The following is an 18,827-nucleotide window of genomic DNA, read 5'->3' as shown; positions in this document are numbered from 1 at the left end:
TTGTCATGAACTGCCTCCAGGACAGTCTGTATACAGCCCAGTATAAACCCCAGACACGTTAATGGAATTAACTTTTATGCAAGAATAACACTGAACCGCTTGATTGTGGATTACGATCGCAGTAAGTGGATTAAATAGGCTCCATTCCTGTCTCTCTGTGCTTTGATTTATGGAATGAGTGTTTTACATTCTGCAAAGCACCACTCAGGCCCACTCTGGTTTGTAAATAAGTGTTCTGCCTAATTGTACTATTAGCATGAAATCACCAGATGCAACTGGATACCAATATAAACTGAATCTCTGTCTTAGAAGGGCTGAATTTCTAAGCTTGGTTCCATGAGTTCTAAGGGAAGACCAGTGAACAGGAGAATTCCTTATACAAACTAAATGTCTTGATGTTATTACTCATTCAGAGCTATGATTTGGGAGTCCCTGATTTTGGTGTGTCCTATTTCTCACCTGTATTTTTGCTTTTAGTGCCATTTTATCCTTCCACGGAGGCTTCAGTTTAGCTTTTGTCATCCTGCTGTTTGCCTTTTTGTAAAAGATGGGTTTGATGAATGACTAGAAGAGCGGGAATAGCTTTTGTTATAAGTGTTTTGTGACTTGCCTGTCGTAGCCAGGCTGGCTGTACTGGGAGTCCCCAGGAGTTACTGCCCCCTTTCCCAGTGTTGTGCAGGCTCACCCTGTGCCTGCAGACTGTGTTTGGAAGCCAGGGAAGGCTCCGAGTCCTCCACTTTTGGGACTCACATTGCCTAATATGGTAAGGTATGTCTGCATGGGCTGCACTGTTTTGCTGGGATACAAGGGAAAGCTGACCAGTAAAAGGGAACAAAATAGGTGAACTCCTGGCTGGCTGATAAGAAACTTGAATCCTTTAATCCAGGCAGCGCTGTACGGTGGTGTTCATGCTGTGCCTCATTGCTGCTGGCCCAGGGTCCCTTCTGGGGATTAAAGATACGAGTATTTTCCCCTGGTTTTACCCTTGAGTGTTTACTTCTAGCAGGGATGTGGTGTGACGTGGGAGGGAAACCATCTGGCCCCGGTCCAAGGGCACGTAGGTGGCACCGCGCGTCACTCGCGGGGTGTAGTCAAATCAGAGAGCGTTTCATTCCGGGTAACGTAAAGCTGGGAGATCGGCTCTGCTTAGTCCTGTTTATAAACAAAATGCTCTAATGGGCTGTGTGTGCTGCGAGGAAAGGTCTTTAATACATGTGAACAGCAGTAGAAAACAGCAGCAAAGTGCTGCAGGAGCACGAGCTGGTGCCGTGCCACAGAGCATGAACACGGTGAAGAACAGCCTGACGGTGTTCAGAGTGCTCTGGCTTCCCTGGGAGGTGGAGGGCTCAGGCACCAGAGAAATCAAAATTTATTCTGCAAATGTTTCTGCACAAATAGTTCCCATCTGCACGGAGGATTTGCCTCGTGAGTTCTCCAGCCTGACATGCTTGTGTTGGATTTTCTTAACCTTAATGTGTGGAGAAGGGCATCAGCCTGGCTGGCTGCTCTCCCTGTTGATGCAGCACTTTACTCCTCAGCCTGGCTCTGAGCTCCTGTTTACAGCTCTGGGAAAACATATTGTTTGTGCCTAAAGCCAAGTGATCCAAGTGGGTTATGTGCACTACAGGGTTACAGCTAAATGCCTTCAGGTGAATTCCTCTAATTCACCAAGTTGCTGAATTAGGAAGGTGTAATGTGAAGCAGTGGCTGTGATGGGGATGGGGATGAGTAACACAAAACCAGCTAAAATCCGATCTGTGAGTCCCGGGAAGATGAAGCAAAGCAGTGAGTCCTCCAGGAATGATCTCCAAGGTCACAGACTCATAACTATTTAAGGTAACTTTATGCTTTAGCATCTTGTTTAGTAGATTAGTGTCAGAATTTTGGTGTAGTCTGAGGTGACCGATCTTTCTCAGTTGTCAGCAAGTCCTTTCCCCTGCAGCCGTGGAGCCGGGGTTGGCACTGCAGCACCCACCCACAGCTCCCTTGGCCTCTGCTGGCACTGCTGTGAGTTCAGATGATCCCAGTTCATCACTTTGCCTATATGGCAGCTATTGCACAAGGGTCCTGGGATCCTTTTGCCTTCTTCCCAGAAGGGGCTGGGAGCGGTGTGATGGATAGGGTGACAGCAGGATCCATGTGTGTGTGCATCTCCCCAGTGCAGGGTGGACACAGCACGGCCACTCCAGGAGTCAGAACCACTCTGTTCAGTGTGGCTGTTAGCCCAGACCTGCTGCCCTGAGGAGCAGCATTGCTCCTGGACCATATCCCAAAGACAGAATAAATCTATCTATCATTTTATGTCTAATTGTGTTTATAATTTTTGGCTTTTTGAAGGTTAATAGCATATGGCTGCGCTTAAATATGCAATGGAGTATCATGTCACTTTTTGTGGGAAACTGTCAAGCTCTCCTCATGACATGCTCAAAATTATGGAAAGGAGAAGTATCTCTGACTGCTGAACTACTTTGAGCAGGTTCTGGGCCCCTCTGGGAGCTGGTGATTGTGCCTTGGTGTCAGTCATCCAGCAGACTGAGGGGAATGTCTCTGTGGATGTGGTTGAAGTCATCCTCCAAAAAATCTGATGTACTGGATTGAAATTCCTGCCTACAGCAGTGGATGCCTGGGTAGGCCTTAGTGGCCATGTCGTGATGACACAGTGTCTGCTTTGGAGAAAGGTGGATTGGGGGGACAGTGGGAGAGGGCTGGAGCTGGGATGTGCCGTGCTTGGGGCTTGTTTCCTGGCCCTTCTCCCTGGGATGCTGGAGAATCCCCACTGGGAGTTCTGCATCCTGATGTGGGGCCTCAGCATCAGAAGGACGTGGAGCTGCTGGAGACAGTCCAGAGGAGGCCATGGAGATACTCTGAGAACTGGAGCCCCTTTGCTCTGGAGCCAGGCTGGGAGAGCTGGAGGTGTGCTGGAGAAGAGAAGGCTCCAGAGAGACCTGAGAGCCCCTTCCAGTGGCTTAAAGGGGCTCCAGGAGAGCTGGAGAGGGACTTGGGACAAGGGATAGAATGACAGGACAAGGGGGAATGGCTTCCCACTGCCAGAGGGCAGGGATAGATGGGATATTGGGAAGGAATTCTTCCCTGGGAGGGTGGGGAGGCCCTGGCACAGGCTGCCCAGAGAAGCTGTGGCTGCCCCATCCCTGGAAGTGTCCAAGGCCAGGTTGAACGGGGAGCAACCTGGGCTAGTGGAAGAAGTCCCTGCCTGTAGAAGGGGGGTAAAATGAGATGGTCTTTAAAGTCCCTTCCAACCCAAACCATTCAGTGATTCCAGGATTCCATGAATGCTTCTCTGTGGCAAAGCCCCCACGAAGCCAACTGTCCTTGTCTGATGGCTATGGCCTCCTGTGAAGGCTGGTGCAGTCCCACATTTAAGTAGTAAATTATTTATCTCCCAGATACGTCCAGAAGGATTGAAAAGCTGTATTGCCACATGGCTAAGAGAGAACTGAGGAGTAATCTAAGTTTGTTTGGAAAACTGAAGTTAAATTCTCTGGCAAGAAAATACCCTTTGGAAACAACTACTGTAGGAAAAATTGTGTGTTGCGGTGATGCAAGTGTGGTGATGCTGTTTGTCCCCCTTGTCTTTAAAAGGTCACTTTTTGTTCAGAGTTTGTATCCTCCCATATGCTTCTCCTCAGAAAAAGCCTCATGTTTGGAAAGTCATTGTTAGTTTTTTGCTCTTGGACATGGAGTTTCCCTATGAGAAGTAAAATCGTTTGGCAGACAATTTTGTATGTCAAGATGTTGAATCCTTAACTGCAAAACTCCTTCCTGGCAGGAATTTCCCACCTGCTCTGCTTTAATTCACACTTCATTACTCATACTGGGAGCCTACAAGGAAGGTGGAAAGGTACTTTTTAGGAGAGCATGTAGTGACAGGACAAGGGGGATGGCTTTAAACTGGCAGAGAGTAGCTTGAGATGAGATATTAGATAAAAATTCCTTCCTGTGAGGGTGGGGAGGCCCTGGCACAGGTTGCCCAGAGAAGCAGTGGCTGCCCCATCCCTGGGAGTGTCCAAGGCCAGGTTGGACAGGGCTTGGAGCAACCTGGGATAGTGGAAGGTGTCCCTGCTTGTGGCAGGAAGATGGAACTGGATGGGCTTTAGGTCCCTTCCAACCCAGACCATTCCATGAATGTACAGTAGGTACCTACCATGTACCCAATGCTGGGCACTGTTGTTGGGTGGGTTTTTACCATATATGTAGACTTTTCATTGCTCTTAGATTTCATCCTTGGGAGTGAACATAACCTTCTGCACCACAACCTGCTGCTGGTGAAGGAAGGCCAGAAATAGGCTTGAAGCACAGTTGGACAGACAGGTTTTGCAGCTGTGGAGTGGCTGGGGTGGGTATGGAGAATGTGATGAATGTGGATGAAAAGCAGAATTGATCAGGACTAGTGTGAGTGCCCCGACATTTCTATTTCCCTATGTCATATTTTGGAAAGTCCCTTAGCTTGAAATAGCTGTTTCCATCTGGTTCTTGTACTGCTGTTTGCTTTCTCAGCTTCCCTGACATGGCCTGTTCATTTGTCCCCTCCCAACAGGAGCCTGTTGCTGCTGTGTTGGTTTGTTGTTGCTGATTATTGCCACTGTTGCCATTCCTTTCTGTAACCTCTGCCATCAACCTGTGTCAAGGGAGGGTTAGGCTGGATATCAGGAAAGTTTCTTCCCCCTGAGGGTGGTCTGGCACTGAACAGGCTCCCCAGGGCAGTGGTCATGGCCCTGCCAGAGCTCAGAGAGTGTTTGGACTCTCAGGGACAGGGTGGGATTGTTGGGGTGTCTGTGCAGAGTCAGGACTTGGACTCAATGATCTTTGGGGGTTCCTTCCAGCCCAGGAGATTCCATGATTCTATGAAATATATTTTAATAGCACATTCAGAGAGGGAACATGAACTTTTGTGGACTCTTTCAGAAACATTTCTGGTTTTGATATTCTCAAACTATGGGTTTGTCCTACCTCCTACAGGTCCCTCTCCTGGGTTCCCTGTTCCTTTGCTCTAGAAGTGCAGATCTGGTTTGGTTTACTGCCTTGTCCTGAGCTTTATCTTCAGATAATGATGAACTCAAGACAGTGAATTCACTCTGCAGCCTTCTCTTTAAATCCATTTCTCCCCCTCTGAAGTTAGGGATGTCCCCAGAGGAGCTGGTGAACACTCCAGCTTCCCATCCTGCTGTACATGCTAGGTTTGAGTCCAAGGTAAAGTCCAAGGCACCTTACCTTTCTTCCAAAAACTCAACTCTGCTCCACAGAACTGCTGCAAGACATTTCTCCTGCATGCAGAATTGGGCCCTTGCAGCTGCTAGAATGATGTTTCCCTGCTGAGAATGGTGCTTTTTGAACTCTCTTCACCCCTGCTTTTTGTTGAATCTATTTATAAGAAAGGAAAAAGCAAAGGATTCTGAAATTGTATATTTAAAACGTGCCATTCTCAGCCCACACTAAAATGATCTCTGTGCTGCTCAGTGCTCATCCAGGGATGTCTAAGGGGTGGCACTTCCAGCCTTATTATGATAAATTTGGTGATGGGAATAAAAAGGGGGGGAAGGATGATGCTATACATGCAATTATAGGCTGTCAGCTGCTGTGTGTGTGTCTGGGAGGAGAGGAAGATCCTTTCCTTCTTCCTATCTGCGAGGGAGATCTGCCCCTGGGAATCCTGCTCCGTGCTCTGCGGATGGAAGCGTGTTCCCTCCTCAGTTTGGATTCCATTTATGGGAAACTGCAGCAGTGCCTGCACATCCCAATTACAGCACAGCCACTGCCTGACCACGCTGCTTTGCTCCAGCCCTCCAGCATTCTGTGCCCAGCATAACCCTGAGTGCCTCTTGCAGAGCTAAATAAACCCTGCAGAGCTGTAGTTGACCCTGTAAAGCTTGCTTTTAATTTTAAACTCATTTATTTGCAGTGGGCCTTATGTGTCGTGTACAGTTGCTGTAGCAGGAGCTGTTATTATTATTTCTTATTGTTTATTTGAATTACTGGATCTTGAGGCACAAAGTTCCATTAAAAAAGCTGAATTAAATCCCCAAAAGTACAGATTGTAGACTAGAGTATGAGTAACGTTTTAACAACTTATTTTAAATGCAATAAGTCTTGGCCTTGTTACTGCTAAAGAAATTCATACATATATTTAAGTGTTTATCCACCCATATACAGACAGTTCCTTGGCTGTTCTATGCACACAGTTCCTTGGCTGTAGCTGCTGTTCAGCACATTAGTTGTTGTAATCCAGCAGCTCCTCAGCTCCTTATGACTGTGCCCCAGGGGTAATAATCTGTATTTTGGAGCCAATTTTTAGCTCTCTTACTGTACAGTGACATACTCAGCCAAAATTACCTGCTCAGGTTACCAACAGTGTCATGAGAACGTGACTGTTAATAACCAATGCAGAGGGTGAGAGTGGAGCTGACTCACTAAATTTTCTAGACTTAAAAAGACCAATTAAACACAAAAAACCAACCACCCAACAAATACCACTAACCCCTGAGCTGCAGCTCATTCCTTCTCCTGCTCTGTAGCTAAAACAGAACAGCCTTGTCAGGGAAAAAACAACAAACACCACCCTATGGAACAGGGTCAGTGGTCTTAAAAGTCTTTTCCAGTCTTAATGACACGATGATTCTCTGGTTCTATGATGAAGAGTGGCTTTTGGTCACATCCCCTGAGTTAAGAGAGGGTGCTGCTAGTTCCAGATTCACTCATTAAGCACTGAGATGAGCAGGTTTGCTCCAGAACCAGCAGAATTTCTTTGCACAGAGAGCAGTGGGTGCAGTGAATAAAGGGGTGAGAGAGCAGGAGGGTTAACAAGGCTAAGCCTTTTGTTTGCAGGTGAATTGCTTTCCAAATTGTTGGTAATATTCTAGAGACTTTTTACTGCAAGATGCCATGTAGAAGCAGCAGTGAGTGGTATCCTGGTGTAGTGAGCAGGGACTGTAACCCTTCCTCTGGCTGTGGAGCCCTGTGTGTGTAACCAAAGCTGTTCCTGTGTCAAACCCAACCTGACCCAACAGGTCATGGGCTTTTCCTTTGCAAATAACAGCACTTGGGCCAATTCAGATGGAGAGGGACACAAGTGTGAGACAAGATCCTCTTCCAGGGCCAGAGCACTGGTACCATTTAGGATGCACAAAGAATGCATGTTATTTTGGCATGAAGTAATCACAAATACAGGCCACCCTGAGGTGAAAGGAATCACAGGATTTATTAAACCTTGCCCAGTTGTATCTGGAGGAGCGTTGGATGCCACCTTCCCCCTGCTTGGTGGTCTGCAGGGTTGTGTGGTGGAACAGGGGTGGTCCCTGGCTGTGGGGAAGCCCTGAGGGAAGGTCTTCACAGTGTGAAGAATTATCCTGGAGCTGCGTGGGCTCAGTTCGTGTTTCCTGTCCCAGCTGAGCCTTGTGTTTCTGGAGACACCAACATGCTCTCCAGGACGTGCCTGTGCTGGGAGATAGGGGAGGTTTGGCTGTGGATGAAAGAAGTCAGCTGGACGTGAATTAATTCAGTGGGGTACAAGGCTGTGTGTTATACCTGGTGTGGAAAATGACAGCTAGGACATTAAAGATACAGTTTTGGGATAATTCGTTCCAAAAATACCAACTAGTCTCATTCTTCAAGTTTTATTAGAATTCTGGGCTCCCAAGAGGGCTTCTCCTCCTCTGCACTCTCAGAGAATGTGCTATGGGTTCACATCACCCCTGAGCATCATTCTGCAGCTCTGCCTTCAACTTCCCACCTTTGTTTCCCAGTTTTGTCTGCTGCAGGTTGGAATGTTACAGTGCAGCTGACATTTATTTTACCAGCATCATGTTCTGTAGGTGGAGATTTTCAGCACAGATAAAAGGGGTGTTTGTGTGTGTGTTCCCCTCAAATATTTAGCTCAGGGCTTCATCCTGGTTTTGGTACATAATTTTCTTGGTTATGGGTTCTCCTGTCTAAGTGATTTTAAAAATGGGGTTACAAACACAGGTGTCATCACCAAAGAAAGGGAGAGGACAGGCATCTGAATGGACAAGGAAAGATCATGGAATCTCCTGACTTGGAAAGGACCCACAAGGAGCATCGAGTCCAACTCCTGGCCCTGCTCAGGACACCCCAACAACACCCTGTCCCTCAGACCATTATCCAAACACTCCTTGAGCTCTGTCAGCCTTGGTGCTGTGACCACTTTCTGGGTGAAGGTGTCTGAAGAGTGATCATAGCCAAGACCACAGCGCTAACTACAGGAATAAACCACTTCATATCAATAAAACAAAGACATTGTTCTGTAGTACAGTTGTGCTGCCTTGGTCCAAGATGAGGAGAAACTCTAAGGTGATTTTGCCCAGAAATAGGCCACAGCATGAAGTGAAGGTCCAGGCAGTCTTAAGGGTTTGTGTGCTGTGCTGGTGAAAATGCTCATGGAAGGTGGATTTTTTTGCATATCTTTCTGGAGACTGTATAAATATCCCTTAGCAAAGTACACAGAGCAGGTACCAGCCTGGTTCCTACTGAGGAATCTCCTGAACAGACAGGAACAGTCAGATCTAAACCATGACCTTGAACATGACAAAGCTCAGGCTGTGAGGAACAGCAGCGAAGGAGCGTTGTGTTTCATCTTCCACAGGGGACAACTGTACAAAACAGCAGGAAGAACCCCCTAAATCAGGCATTTATTGGAATAATGATGAAAAACATCGTGTTTTGCCATATTGCATCTCATGCTGCTCTCTGTCTCCTGGCTAATCAGAGCTTCCCTTCTCTCTAGAGTGAGTTACTGTCCACTCAGTCTGTGAGAGATCTGCACGGGATGACTAATTAACTTTTAATTAGTAGGGAATAGTTCAGGCTGTGTTTTGGTTTTGGGCTGCGAGTTCTTTACCAAAATGTTGATTTTGGAGCTTTCTGGCCCCTCCTCAGCAGAAGCATGACCGTGGAGGGATGTGACAACAGATTGTTTGGGATGGGAGGGGAAGCCAAGCCCTGCAATTCTGAGCTGTGTAACTCCACCTTTGTGACTAAGCTGGGCTCTGGCAGCCTGGCAGCTGGGATTGGGACACCCCAGAGCACTGCTGGCCACACGGGTTTGCCCAGTTTCACTTACACTGTTTTGAAACCCCAGAAACTGAGAACTGGTGTGAAAGGAATCACCCCTGTGTGCAGGGTCTATAAATATGCATTTAAAATGCCTGAACTACCTTGTTGTACAGCAGAGTTGGGCTCCAGACGTGGGGAGAGGTGGGTGATGAGAGCAACAGATGGAGGCTGGAAAGATCAAGGTCCTGCCCCAGCCTCCTGGAGCAGCGGGGTGCCTGTCACTGCCTTGCTGTGTGTCTGGACTTCATTTCCATACCTTTAAACGGGAATGCAGAGGTATTACCAGGCAGAATTAGACCTCTTCAAACCTTTTTCCTCCCCCTGCTGCAGTCGGTGGATGACAAGTCCCCTCCTTCCTCATGATGAATATCAAGTAGAAACCTGATCTCGCTGTGACTCTCTTAGTGCAGGACAATCCAGCAGCCCTGTCTCCCACTCTCCGTGGTTGCTCAGCAGTGCTGCATTGCCCCTGGAGAGTGAAGATGCTGGGTGGCAGGAGAAATCACTGCAGCTGCTACTCCAAGCCCCTTTTCCCCAGCTGTGTGCCAGTGAAATCACCAGGGTGCCAGGCAGGGTGCAGAAAGGGGCAATACCTCAGAGCAATGAGAGTGGGGTAATGCTCTTAAAATATTTTTGTATAGATATTGTTCTGCACTTTGCAGAATGGTTTGGGTTGGACAGGACCTTAAAGCTCATCTTCCTCCACCCCCCTGCTATGGGCAGGAACACCTTCCACTAGAATAGAGTGTTCCAAACCTGGCCTTGGTAGGAATTGTTTGATGTTAAGCAGCCTGTGAGCTGGATCAGGACATGGATGGGGTGACCCCAGGCCCCCTGTGATTCAGTCAGTGGCCAGGTTGAGTGGGTGTGAATGAGTCCAGCTGAGCCTTACTGGAACTGGTCCAGTGCAGATAACTGGGCTGATGCCCTTCCAGCAATGAAAATCATAGATTTTCAACCTTATGACTCCGAGATGGACTTTGTGTATAAGAGCTGGAGGCATTCCTGTGTCAGCTGCTCCAGGTGACCCTGCCTTGGCAGGGGCGTTGGAGTGGATGATCTCAAGGTTTCTTCCAACCCCAAACAGTCTGTGGTTTTGTGTGATTCTGTATGATTCTGTGAGCTACTAAATCATTCATGGTGATTTGAGGACATTTTTCAAATGAACATCCCATGGGCTTACTTCGATGGGATGTGAGGGACACGCGCTTGCCTTCGCAGAGAGCAGTCCTGCCACTTCCCAGTGAGCTTGTGCAGCAGCAGAGCTTGGCAGAGAGCTGGGAGTTTGGGTGCAATGCTCTCCACACCCTCTGTCCTTTCCTCAAGCTCCTCTCCCTTCTCCTTGATCCTGAACACTCCCTTGAACCAGTGTACATTACACAAGCTCCGTGCCGCCCTGTCACAGCTCAAACAGGCTTGTGAGCAAACAACAAAAATCCTGTTGTGCTGCCAGAGTGTGTCCTCCCTTTCATGGCATGAGCTGCTCCATGGCCCTTAAATCATCTCCCTTTGTCACAGCCTCCTGGAATTCAAGCTTTGCAAAGGTCGATTCACCTCGACATCCCACTCGCAGCCCAACAGGCCCTGGGAGCTGGGGAGGGATTCTCTTGTCTCCCCATCTCCTTTTTTTTCTCTTTTTTCCCTGCCCAAATCCCAAGCCCAATCCCAAACCCAATTTGGCAGCCCAAATCCCAAGCTGAAAGTGAATCGCTGCTGCTGGCTGCCCTCCAGCATTCCTCGCAGAGCGAGTCAGGATCTGGAATGTCAGAAGGCAGCGGCGGGAGGGACGGAGGAGAAGCCTGTGCGCGGGTAACGGCGCCGGGAGGAGGAGGAGGAGGTGGAGGAGGAGGAGGATGGAACAAAACCCAACTTCAGCTGGACTGCCCCTTTCCAAACCAGCGTTTGTTCCTGATTTATGCTTTTGTGTTTCGCTCAGAGCGTGCAGCTCCGCGCAGCGAGGGCAGAGCTCGCGGCCGCGCTCTGGAGTAAATCAGGCTTTGCTTTTCCTTTCCTTTTTTTTTGCTCTTTTTTTTTGTCTTTTTTTTTCTTTTTTGGCTAAAGTTTCATGTCTAGAGAAACCCAGCCGGTTTTCCAGCTCTCTTCTTGAGCTGGGAGTTTTTGCCTCCTGCAGTTCTTGGGGGGAGATAGATCCACACTCTGGACAAGGGGAAATGTCCTTTTGCGGAGCAGTCGGGACGGGGTCCGGGCGGTGAGGCTGACACGGAGCAGCACCTGGCGCCGGAGCACAGCGAGTCCTTGACACCTTCTCTTCTTCTGCTCGGACAAGAAACGTTGTGGAGCCTCAGCTCTCCCTGCAGCAGATTAATGCCTAAAATTATACACTCAAACAGCAGGGTTTAATTACCAGAGCTGTGAATAGTTTAATTAGTTTGCTCTGACCTTGGAAGAAGGACCTGCCCAGCGCCGTAAGAGCGACAAGAGAGCAAGAACTGGTGTTGCTTCTCAAAGACACCCAGCCCGCGAGGCCATGTCGTCCCTGTACACCAGGAGTAAGGAATACACTCGGAGCAGGAAGGCTCAGTCAGACTCTCCCCCGTCCTCTCCTTCCCCGATCGCAAAGACACTCAGAGTAAGCAGCTTTTTCCTTTCTGTATTACCCAGCTCAGCACGTGCTCCAAGTGGAGCCTGGCGGTGGTGGTTTGTTTTCTTACCCTTGGAGACCTGAGGCTGTGGTTTCCTTTGGAAAGAGGATGGTTGAAATGAAACTTGGGAAGGTGCCTCTGCAGCAACAGGTTTTAAGCAGCTGTCAGAGTCCCTGCTCTGGGATTAGCTGTGTTAGTGGTGTAGGGAGTTGCTGGGGTGGTGTTTTCCCCCTGTCCTGGAACGTGGCTCTCCTGCTCGGCTGTTGCTGGATAAAAATCTCCCCAGTGAAAATGAGGCACAACTTGACCAGCTTGTTAAGCTGCACTTTTTCCATAAACACTTTGATACTGCTGGTGAAATGAGGTCTGTGTCCAGCTTTCCACCCTGGGGCTGAGCTGGCCTGTGCTGTGGTTTAGTGATTTCAGCAACACCAAAAAAGTGAAGAAAACCATCTATAGGAGGCAAGTCAAGGTAGACAGCACCTTTCTTCCGCAAACCAGAGCTGCTGTCCCTGTCTCCCAAGGTGTTGGAAAGTTGGGAACACTTCCTAACAGTATAATAGCTCTGGAGTCATGGAAGAGGTTGTCACAAACCCTCCAGGTCCGTATCACTGTACAGGCAGCCTCTTGGCCATCAAGAAATATTATCATGCCAGAGTCAAAGCCTGGAGGAATTAGTTTTTAACAGCCAGGCTAATTTTAGATGGGAGCATTAAATTAATCCCAGCACTGGTGTTTGCTCAAATCAGATATGCATTGTCTGCTCCATTGGCAGGGACAGATCTTGGTCTGGAAGAAGCCAAGTGTCTCTGAGGGGATTTGGATAATCTAAAACTATCCCGTGTGCTTGGATGGACTTTGCTCATCACTGCTGTGATGAGCAATTACCATTCCTCACTGAACAGCCACAGTGTTGATCACCAGCCTGGTGACAGGTGGAGAACTTTCCCAGTGTGCTGAAAATGGTTTAATTTCTTTCAAAACACAAGTTTTTAAGGTCAGTCATGTTCAGTGAACACTGACTAACTCATTTCCCCCCCCTCTCATGCATCTGGACACGTGAAGGGGTGACAAACATCTCCCAGGAGCTGTGACTGCCATGTGTCCAGAGCAGACTTACAGGAGGTGCTGGTTTCTCTGTCCATAGCCATGGTGGAATCCCAGGCTCCTGGGGGTTCGTGGGTGTTGGAGAAGGTGGTAGCTGCTCTAGAGTGAGTACAGAAATGTCCAGGTGGTAGTGGGAGTGCCTGCTTCTTGTGGCAGTGGGGTTTTGATGAAAGCTGGCACATGAGCACAGAAATCTTTGTGATTCCTGCAGTGGTAATGGCAATGCCAGCTGTGACTCCAGAGCATCCATGGGGAGAAACCAGGTGGGAAATGCAGCAGCATCGGCTCAGAGTCAGTGTAGGAAACAGCCCTGGTGCTATCTGGGTTATGGAAATAGCCCATGCCTTAAAAGGCTAATTAGGGAAGGATTGACTTCAGGCTAAAACAGGGATCTGTGTTAACTCTTTCTCCAAGACAACATAATTTTGCCACGAGCAGGAGCAATAACGGAGTGTGGTTTTCTATGGATTTGTCCCACGTGTTTATCCCCCCCCACACTCACTCCCCCATGCCCACAGTAACAGGTCTGTGCTACAGGGAGCCACCAGCCTTTCTAAAATGGGTAAGAATGTGGTATCTTGGAGTCTTTTATCTTTCCATCCAGTCAAGATTGATACCAGCAGAGCTGTGGGCTCTAAACGTTCCCAGCTGAGCAGGGGTGTGAGAACACATGAGCAGGCAGGAGCCTCACACGTGGTGCAGACAGGGGAAAAATCTCTTGGAGAACCAGACAGAGCAAAGGAGGTTTGATTTATCGAGGTGTCGGTGCCAAACAGCTGCATTAAATGTCATTTGCCAAGCAGTTTCCTATGGCATTCCCTCTGCACTTGCACTGCTGTTTGGAATGCTCCTTCTTAGGAGTTGGGATAATACTGCCTGGGGTTTTTCCACCTTTAGTTGGTGGAATCTCCCCAGATGCACCAATGAGGAGGAACACTTTGCAGTGAACTCATACAAATCATAAGAGAGGGAATAACCCTGCACAGGAGATTGTGGTGAGAGCAGGGTGTTGGTGTGTGACCCCAGCTCTGTGCCAGGCCAGAACTGTCCCACTGCCCTGGAACCTCCACGAGGTAAAATACCTAACTCCTTGTGTCACAGCACAACAGCCCAGAATTGTAGTCACCATACAGAAACAGCCCAGCAAATCCTGTTAAATCCCCCAGGGTAAATGTTGCTTTAATGAGGATGTTGCTCAAAAGAAGAAAGTCAACCCCCTTTGAAATCAATTCAGATCATCCCATTATTTGGCACAAGCTTCAGGTTTTTGGCAGTGGGGACCTTTTCATTACATTTTGCCCCATACTGCTTTAGCTTGGGGTTTCTCTTCCTCAAAAAATATTCTTCCCACAGTCAGTTCCAAGGGTGCAATAGGCAGCTGATGGTATGAAACCTGTGGTGAGCAATTAAGCAAATAAATGGCAGGATTGGAAGGCAAGAGCTGAATTTTTTTATATATATTATTCCTATTTATGCTGGGCCAGGGTTTTTTTTCATAGGAAATACCCCATAGTTTGTGTGTAGGCACATCCATCTGTTTATTCTGGTGCTTGATAACCCTTATCCCTTCTCCATGGGATATCAGTCAGGTGGGAAAACCTAAGGAGAATGCACATTCCCAACTTCCTGCACAAACTGCAGTTGCAGCTTTTCAGTTGTTTCCCAACTCTTTGTCAGTAAACCTTCCCTTCTTTTATAAACTGCTCCTTCTTGATTTGTCATCCAGTATTGTTTGCTGTAAAAGAGATAATCAAAGCTTAAACCCCTCGTTGGTGTGTGGGGGCTGCTGGTTCAACAGCAACTCAATTTGTGTGGCTGCCATTGCTTAGAATCCCAGACTGGTTTGGACTGGAAGGGACCTTACAGCTCATCCAGTCCCACCCTCTGCCATGGGCAGGGACACCTTCCACCAGCCCTAGGTTGCTCCAAGCCTTGTCCTGCCTGGCCTTGGGCACTTCCAGGGATGGGGCAGCCACAGCTTCTCTGGGCAACCTGTGCCAGGGCCTTCCCACTGTCCCAGGGAAGAATTCCTTCCCAATATCCCATCTATCCCTGCCCTCTGGCAGTGGGAATCCATTCCCCCTTGTCCTGTCACTCCATCCCTTGTCCAAAGTCCCTCTCCAGCTCTCTTGGAGCCCCTTTAGGCATTGGGAGGGGCTGTGAGGTCTCCCTGAAGCCTTCTCTTCTCCAGGCTGAGCACCCCCAGCTCTCCCAGAGCAGAGGGGCTCCAGCCCTGGAGCATCTCCATGGCCTCCTCTGGACTCCCTTCAGCAGCTCCACATCCTTCTGATGTTGGGACCCCCATGGCTGGAGGCAGCTCTGCAGGGAGGGTCTCACCTGAGGGGGCAGAGGGGCAGAATTCCCCCTCCACTGCTGTGGGATCAGCCCAGGGCACGGGGGGTTTCTGGGTCCAAGCACACACAGCTGGGGTGTGTTGAGCTTCTCATCCAGCAACACCCCCAAGTCCTTCCCCTCAGGGCTGCTCTCAGTCCCTTCTCCGCCCAGCCTGGTTGTAAAGCAGCCACTTGATGGTTCTTACTTGCTCCTCAAGAGGCTTTACATAATTCTTCTTGTTCTGCCCACATTCACGGTTTCACTACAAGGCTCTTTCCCTCTGGCGTTAGTCACTCCCTCATTAAGCCACCCTCAGTGCCTATAACCTGAGCTTTGCAGCTGAATTTTTGTCAGGAAGGGCTCAGCAATAAAGCCCTAAGTGTACTCAGTGGTCTGCCCTGATTGATTTTACTCTGCCTCTGATCTGAGCGTCTGAAGGAGCCGCGCTGGGTGGAATATGGGATGCAGGAGCATCACCTTTTATGGGCCGTGTGTTTTCACCGAGTCACTGGGTAGTAATGCTTGAGTGGAAAAAGCAGCAGTTCCCAAATTGCCATCTCTCTTAACGAGCCTCCACACGGAGCAGTGATTACCATGGCAGCAGATGCACCGAGTCTGGGTAGGGTGGTGTGGAAATGTATCTGTAGAATGCAAAGCAAATCTTAAAGGAAAAAGAAAGGCTAATGTGCAAAAAATGTGAGGGGCAGAGCTGCAAGTGCTCAGCACACAAACCACGACAGAAGGGTTGGGTATTAATGAAGAAGTGATCATAGAGAAGCCCAGAATGGTTTGGGTTGGAAAAGGGACCTTAAAGTTCATCTCATTCCACTCCCTACCATGAACAGGGACACCTTCCACTATCCCAGGTTGCTCCAACCTGGCCTTGGACACTTCCAGGGATGGGACAGGCACAGCTTCTCTGGGCAACCCGTGCCAGGGCCTTACCACACTCACAGGGCAGGATTTCTTCACGATATTCAATCTAAATTTCTCCTCTTTTAGCTTAAAACTGTCCCCCCACTTTTCCTGTCTCTTGCCCATGTAAAAAGTCGATGTCCTAGAGTGCTGAGAGGTCTCTAGAAAGGCCTGGGTGGATTATGGCCTTCCTAGAGTTTGGAATGTAAATGTGCCAGACAGTCAGCTTTTGCTCCCTGGTATTTCTGCAACAGGTTCCATCCTGTTTCAGATATTCCTGATCACAGGTTTATTCTCACATGGGGTTTTCCTCTGTGAATCATTTAACCTGCTGTGCTGCTGCTGCAAGTGCGTTAGGGAATAAAAAGTGTTATGAAAATATTTCTCCAGGGAACTTTATCTTCCTGGTTTCCATTTAGTGGCTTGGACTCGTCTGGTTGTGATAAAAGTGATGCTGCATAAATTGAAACAGAGTCAAATAAATTGTCTCATGACACTTTCTGTCTAGTTTCTGGATTGCTGACTAGTTACAGTTTGTGAAAATGATTCCCTCCTCTCCCAGCAGCCAACAAAAAATGTGGGGATACTAAAACTTGAACTTTAAGGCAGTTAACCTTAGTTAATTGTGTTCTCCAGCATCCTGCTTTGTTTATCCCTGGTTGTTCCTCAAGCACCGTGTTCTCGGATGAGTATCAGGATGAAATCCTTCTGCATTCTGTTTGTTCTCGGGCTTTTTTTGAGTCTTCCTCCGTAAATGTCCATATCTGGAAGCGCATCGGGAACTTCTGCTCGTTCTCAGGGCACCACCCGTGAGATGTTCCCTGCTGTGACTCAGTAGCCAGAACGATGCTCCTGCATTTGGCTGTATAAACAAGATGGGTCAGGGCACGTGCTGTGACCCGTGGGGTGAGCGCCTTCTGTCCCTGCGGCTGAACTTCCTCCAGCTCTCCTCGCTCCCAAGCAGCAGAACTGATCCGAGCCAAAGCTGGAGCAGCGAGTCTGTTAACTGTTTAAGGCTCTGAGTGGTCGTGGATGATTTGGAAAGGACCTGATGTAACGCTACAGCCTCATTTAAAATGCCTCTCTGACCCTCAGCTGCCTGGTCAGTCAGTGGTGGTGCCTTCGGAGGAGCTGGTTAAGCAGCCGGAGGGCAATCCCTTGGGACAGATCATCCTTGAAACCCCTGCAGGGCAGAGGGGTCAGAAGGTCAGGGAACAACTTGAGGTTGCACCAGACCAGGGAATCAGTCGGGACTCTAAAGGGGGAGAAGGGAGGAGGAGAAAGAAGATACCTGTAATTTGGGTCAGCTCGTGGTACAGCCACAAAACCAGGGACGCAGAAACGGGGAGGTGCTGCTGGATGGGGATGAGCGGCCACGGAAGTGATGGGGAGAGTGGGTGGAACCGCTCTGGGCAGCAAACCACTCCATCCTGCTGAGCTGGAAACCACTGTCTGCTTCCCTGGCAGGAGCCCATCAGTTTGTTTATCATAAAATGAACACAAACCCATCAAAAACAGGGCTAGAAGACACACAAGAGCCCAGTCCATCCATTTCCCTGTACACTGGCAGCTCCACCTGTGCCATTCCTGGGAGATGGTGCCTAGAATCAATGGAAGCATGGAGCCAATAAGGTTGGAAAAGCCTTCTAAAATCATTGAGTCCAGCCATTAACCCAGCACTGCTGGATGGGAGTCAGTCTCTTCTTCTGGTGACAGGTATTTAAATCCCTGATGAAACACCTGAGAACATCCCACCAGAGTGTTTGCAGGGCGGGGAAGGGGTTCCTGCAGACATGTGGCATTCTCATCTGGAAGAAATTTAGGGGCAGAAATCTCCTCTCGTGTCAGTTGGCCATTCAGTTTTTATTTCCTCATGTCTGGAGAGTTTTGTCTAAGATCACGTCGCTTTGCAAAATTAAATTTCTCACCAATAAAATTTGATCCCTTAGAAAAGAAGGAAAAAAAAAAATAAGAGCAACAAACCCTGGGTTTCAGCATTTTGGCCTTTCCTAAATTAAAATCCGATCCAAGCCTGAAGTTTTACGTGGCAAGTTTCATCCCCAGGGGACAGTGGGAATAAACTGCAGCTGCTGGAAAAGCCCGTGGGCCGTGGGAGGGGTTTGGGGCACCAAGGCACAGGCTGGCCATGGCACAAATGGCACAGACCAGCATCCAACTCAGCGTGTTTGGAATGGCAGGAGATGTGGCCCTCGGTCCCTCACAGCCCTGGGTGTTTGTTTCTGAATAAATCTGTGCTAGTCGTGCTGAAAGCGCTGGGATCTGCGGCAGCAGCTGCCAGAACCACTGTTCCATCTTGGAGAAGCTTTTAATGTTATGCTTCAGTAACAGCAGTTTTTTCTTAAGCAAAGTTTATTGATTTATAGTTCAAGAAAACATATTTTGCATCAGGCTTTGGGGAGTTGGAGGTTACGTGGAGGTGGTTTGGCTGCGCTGGATTATTAATCATATCCACAGGATTTTGGAATCCTTGCATTTGCACGATTGCAGGCTCGAGCTGGAAGCAGCACATTCATCACGCCGGTGGAGCTGAGGGGATGCTGCACAAACCACGGCTCTCAGGTCAGAGGAGCAGCTTTCTGAAGGAGGCAACAACCTGGAAATAATTCTCAAAAGCAGAGTTCAGCCAGACCTTCAAATTATTCTGCACCCACTAGAAAACCAAACTTGACCCCAGCCATCCCTGACTGTTGTGACAAATGCAGCTGGAGGGGAACGCCAGCCTGACTTGTACCCACTTGGAATGGTCCCAGGTGTCCCAGACAG

At 48.7% G+C, this 18,827-nt stretch overlaps 1 protein-coding gene across 6 annotated transcripts in view; it reads left to right on the top strand.

The window, feature by feature from the left end:
- The window catches only part of PPP1R12B (protein phosphatase 1 regulatory subunit 12B), a 117,288-nt gene that overhangs the window by 76,435 nt on the left and 22,026 nt on the right, over positions 1-18,827 (top strand). For 4 of the 6 annotated variants that reach the window (XM_050327102.1, XM_050327105.1, XM_050327104.1 and 1 more), the window contains one exon: positions 18,552-18,623. The exons of 1 other annotated variant lie outside the window; for it this stretch is intronic. In XM_050327102.1, the coding sequence (XP_050183059.1) occupies positions 18,552-18,623 (72 nt within the window). Of the gene's footprint in view, positions 1-11,177; positions 11,675-18,551; positions 18,624-18,827 lie in introns of those variants that run through there. One more of the 6 variants, XM_050327107.1, reaches the window with a different exon arrangement.

The sequence above is a fragment of the Myiozetetes cayanensis genome, unplaced genomic scaffold, assembly GCF_022539395.1.
Source record: "Myiozetetes cayanensis isolate MyiCay16 unplaced genomic scaffold, myiCay2020 scf32, whole genome shotgun sequence".
NCBI classification, from domain to species: domain Eukaryota; kingdom Metazoa; phylum Chordata; class Aves; order Passeriformes; family Tyrannidae; genus Myiozetetes; species Myiozetetes cayanensis.
This window is presented reverse-complemented; position numbering and strand designations above follow the sequence as displayed.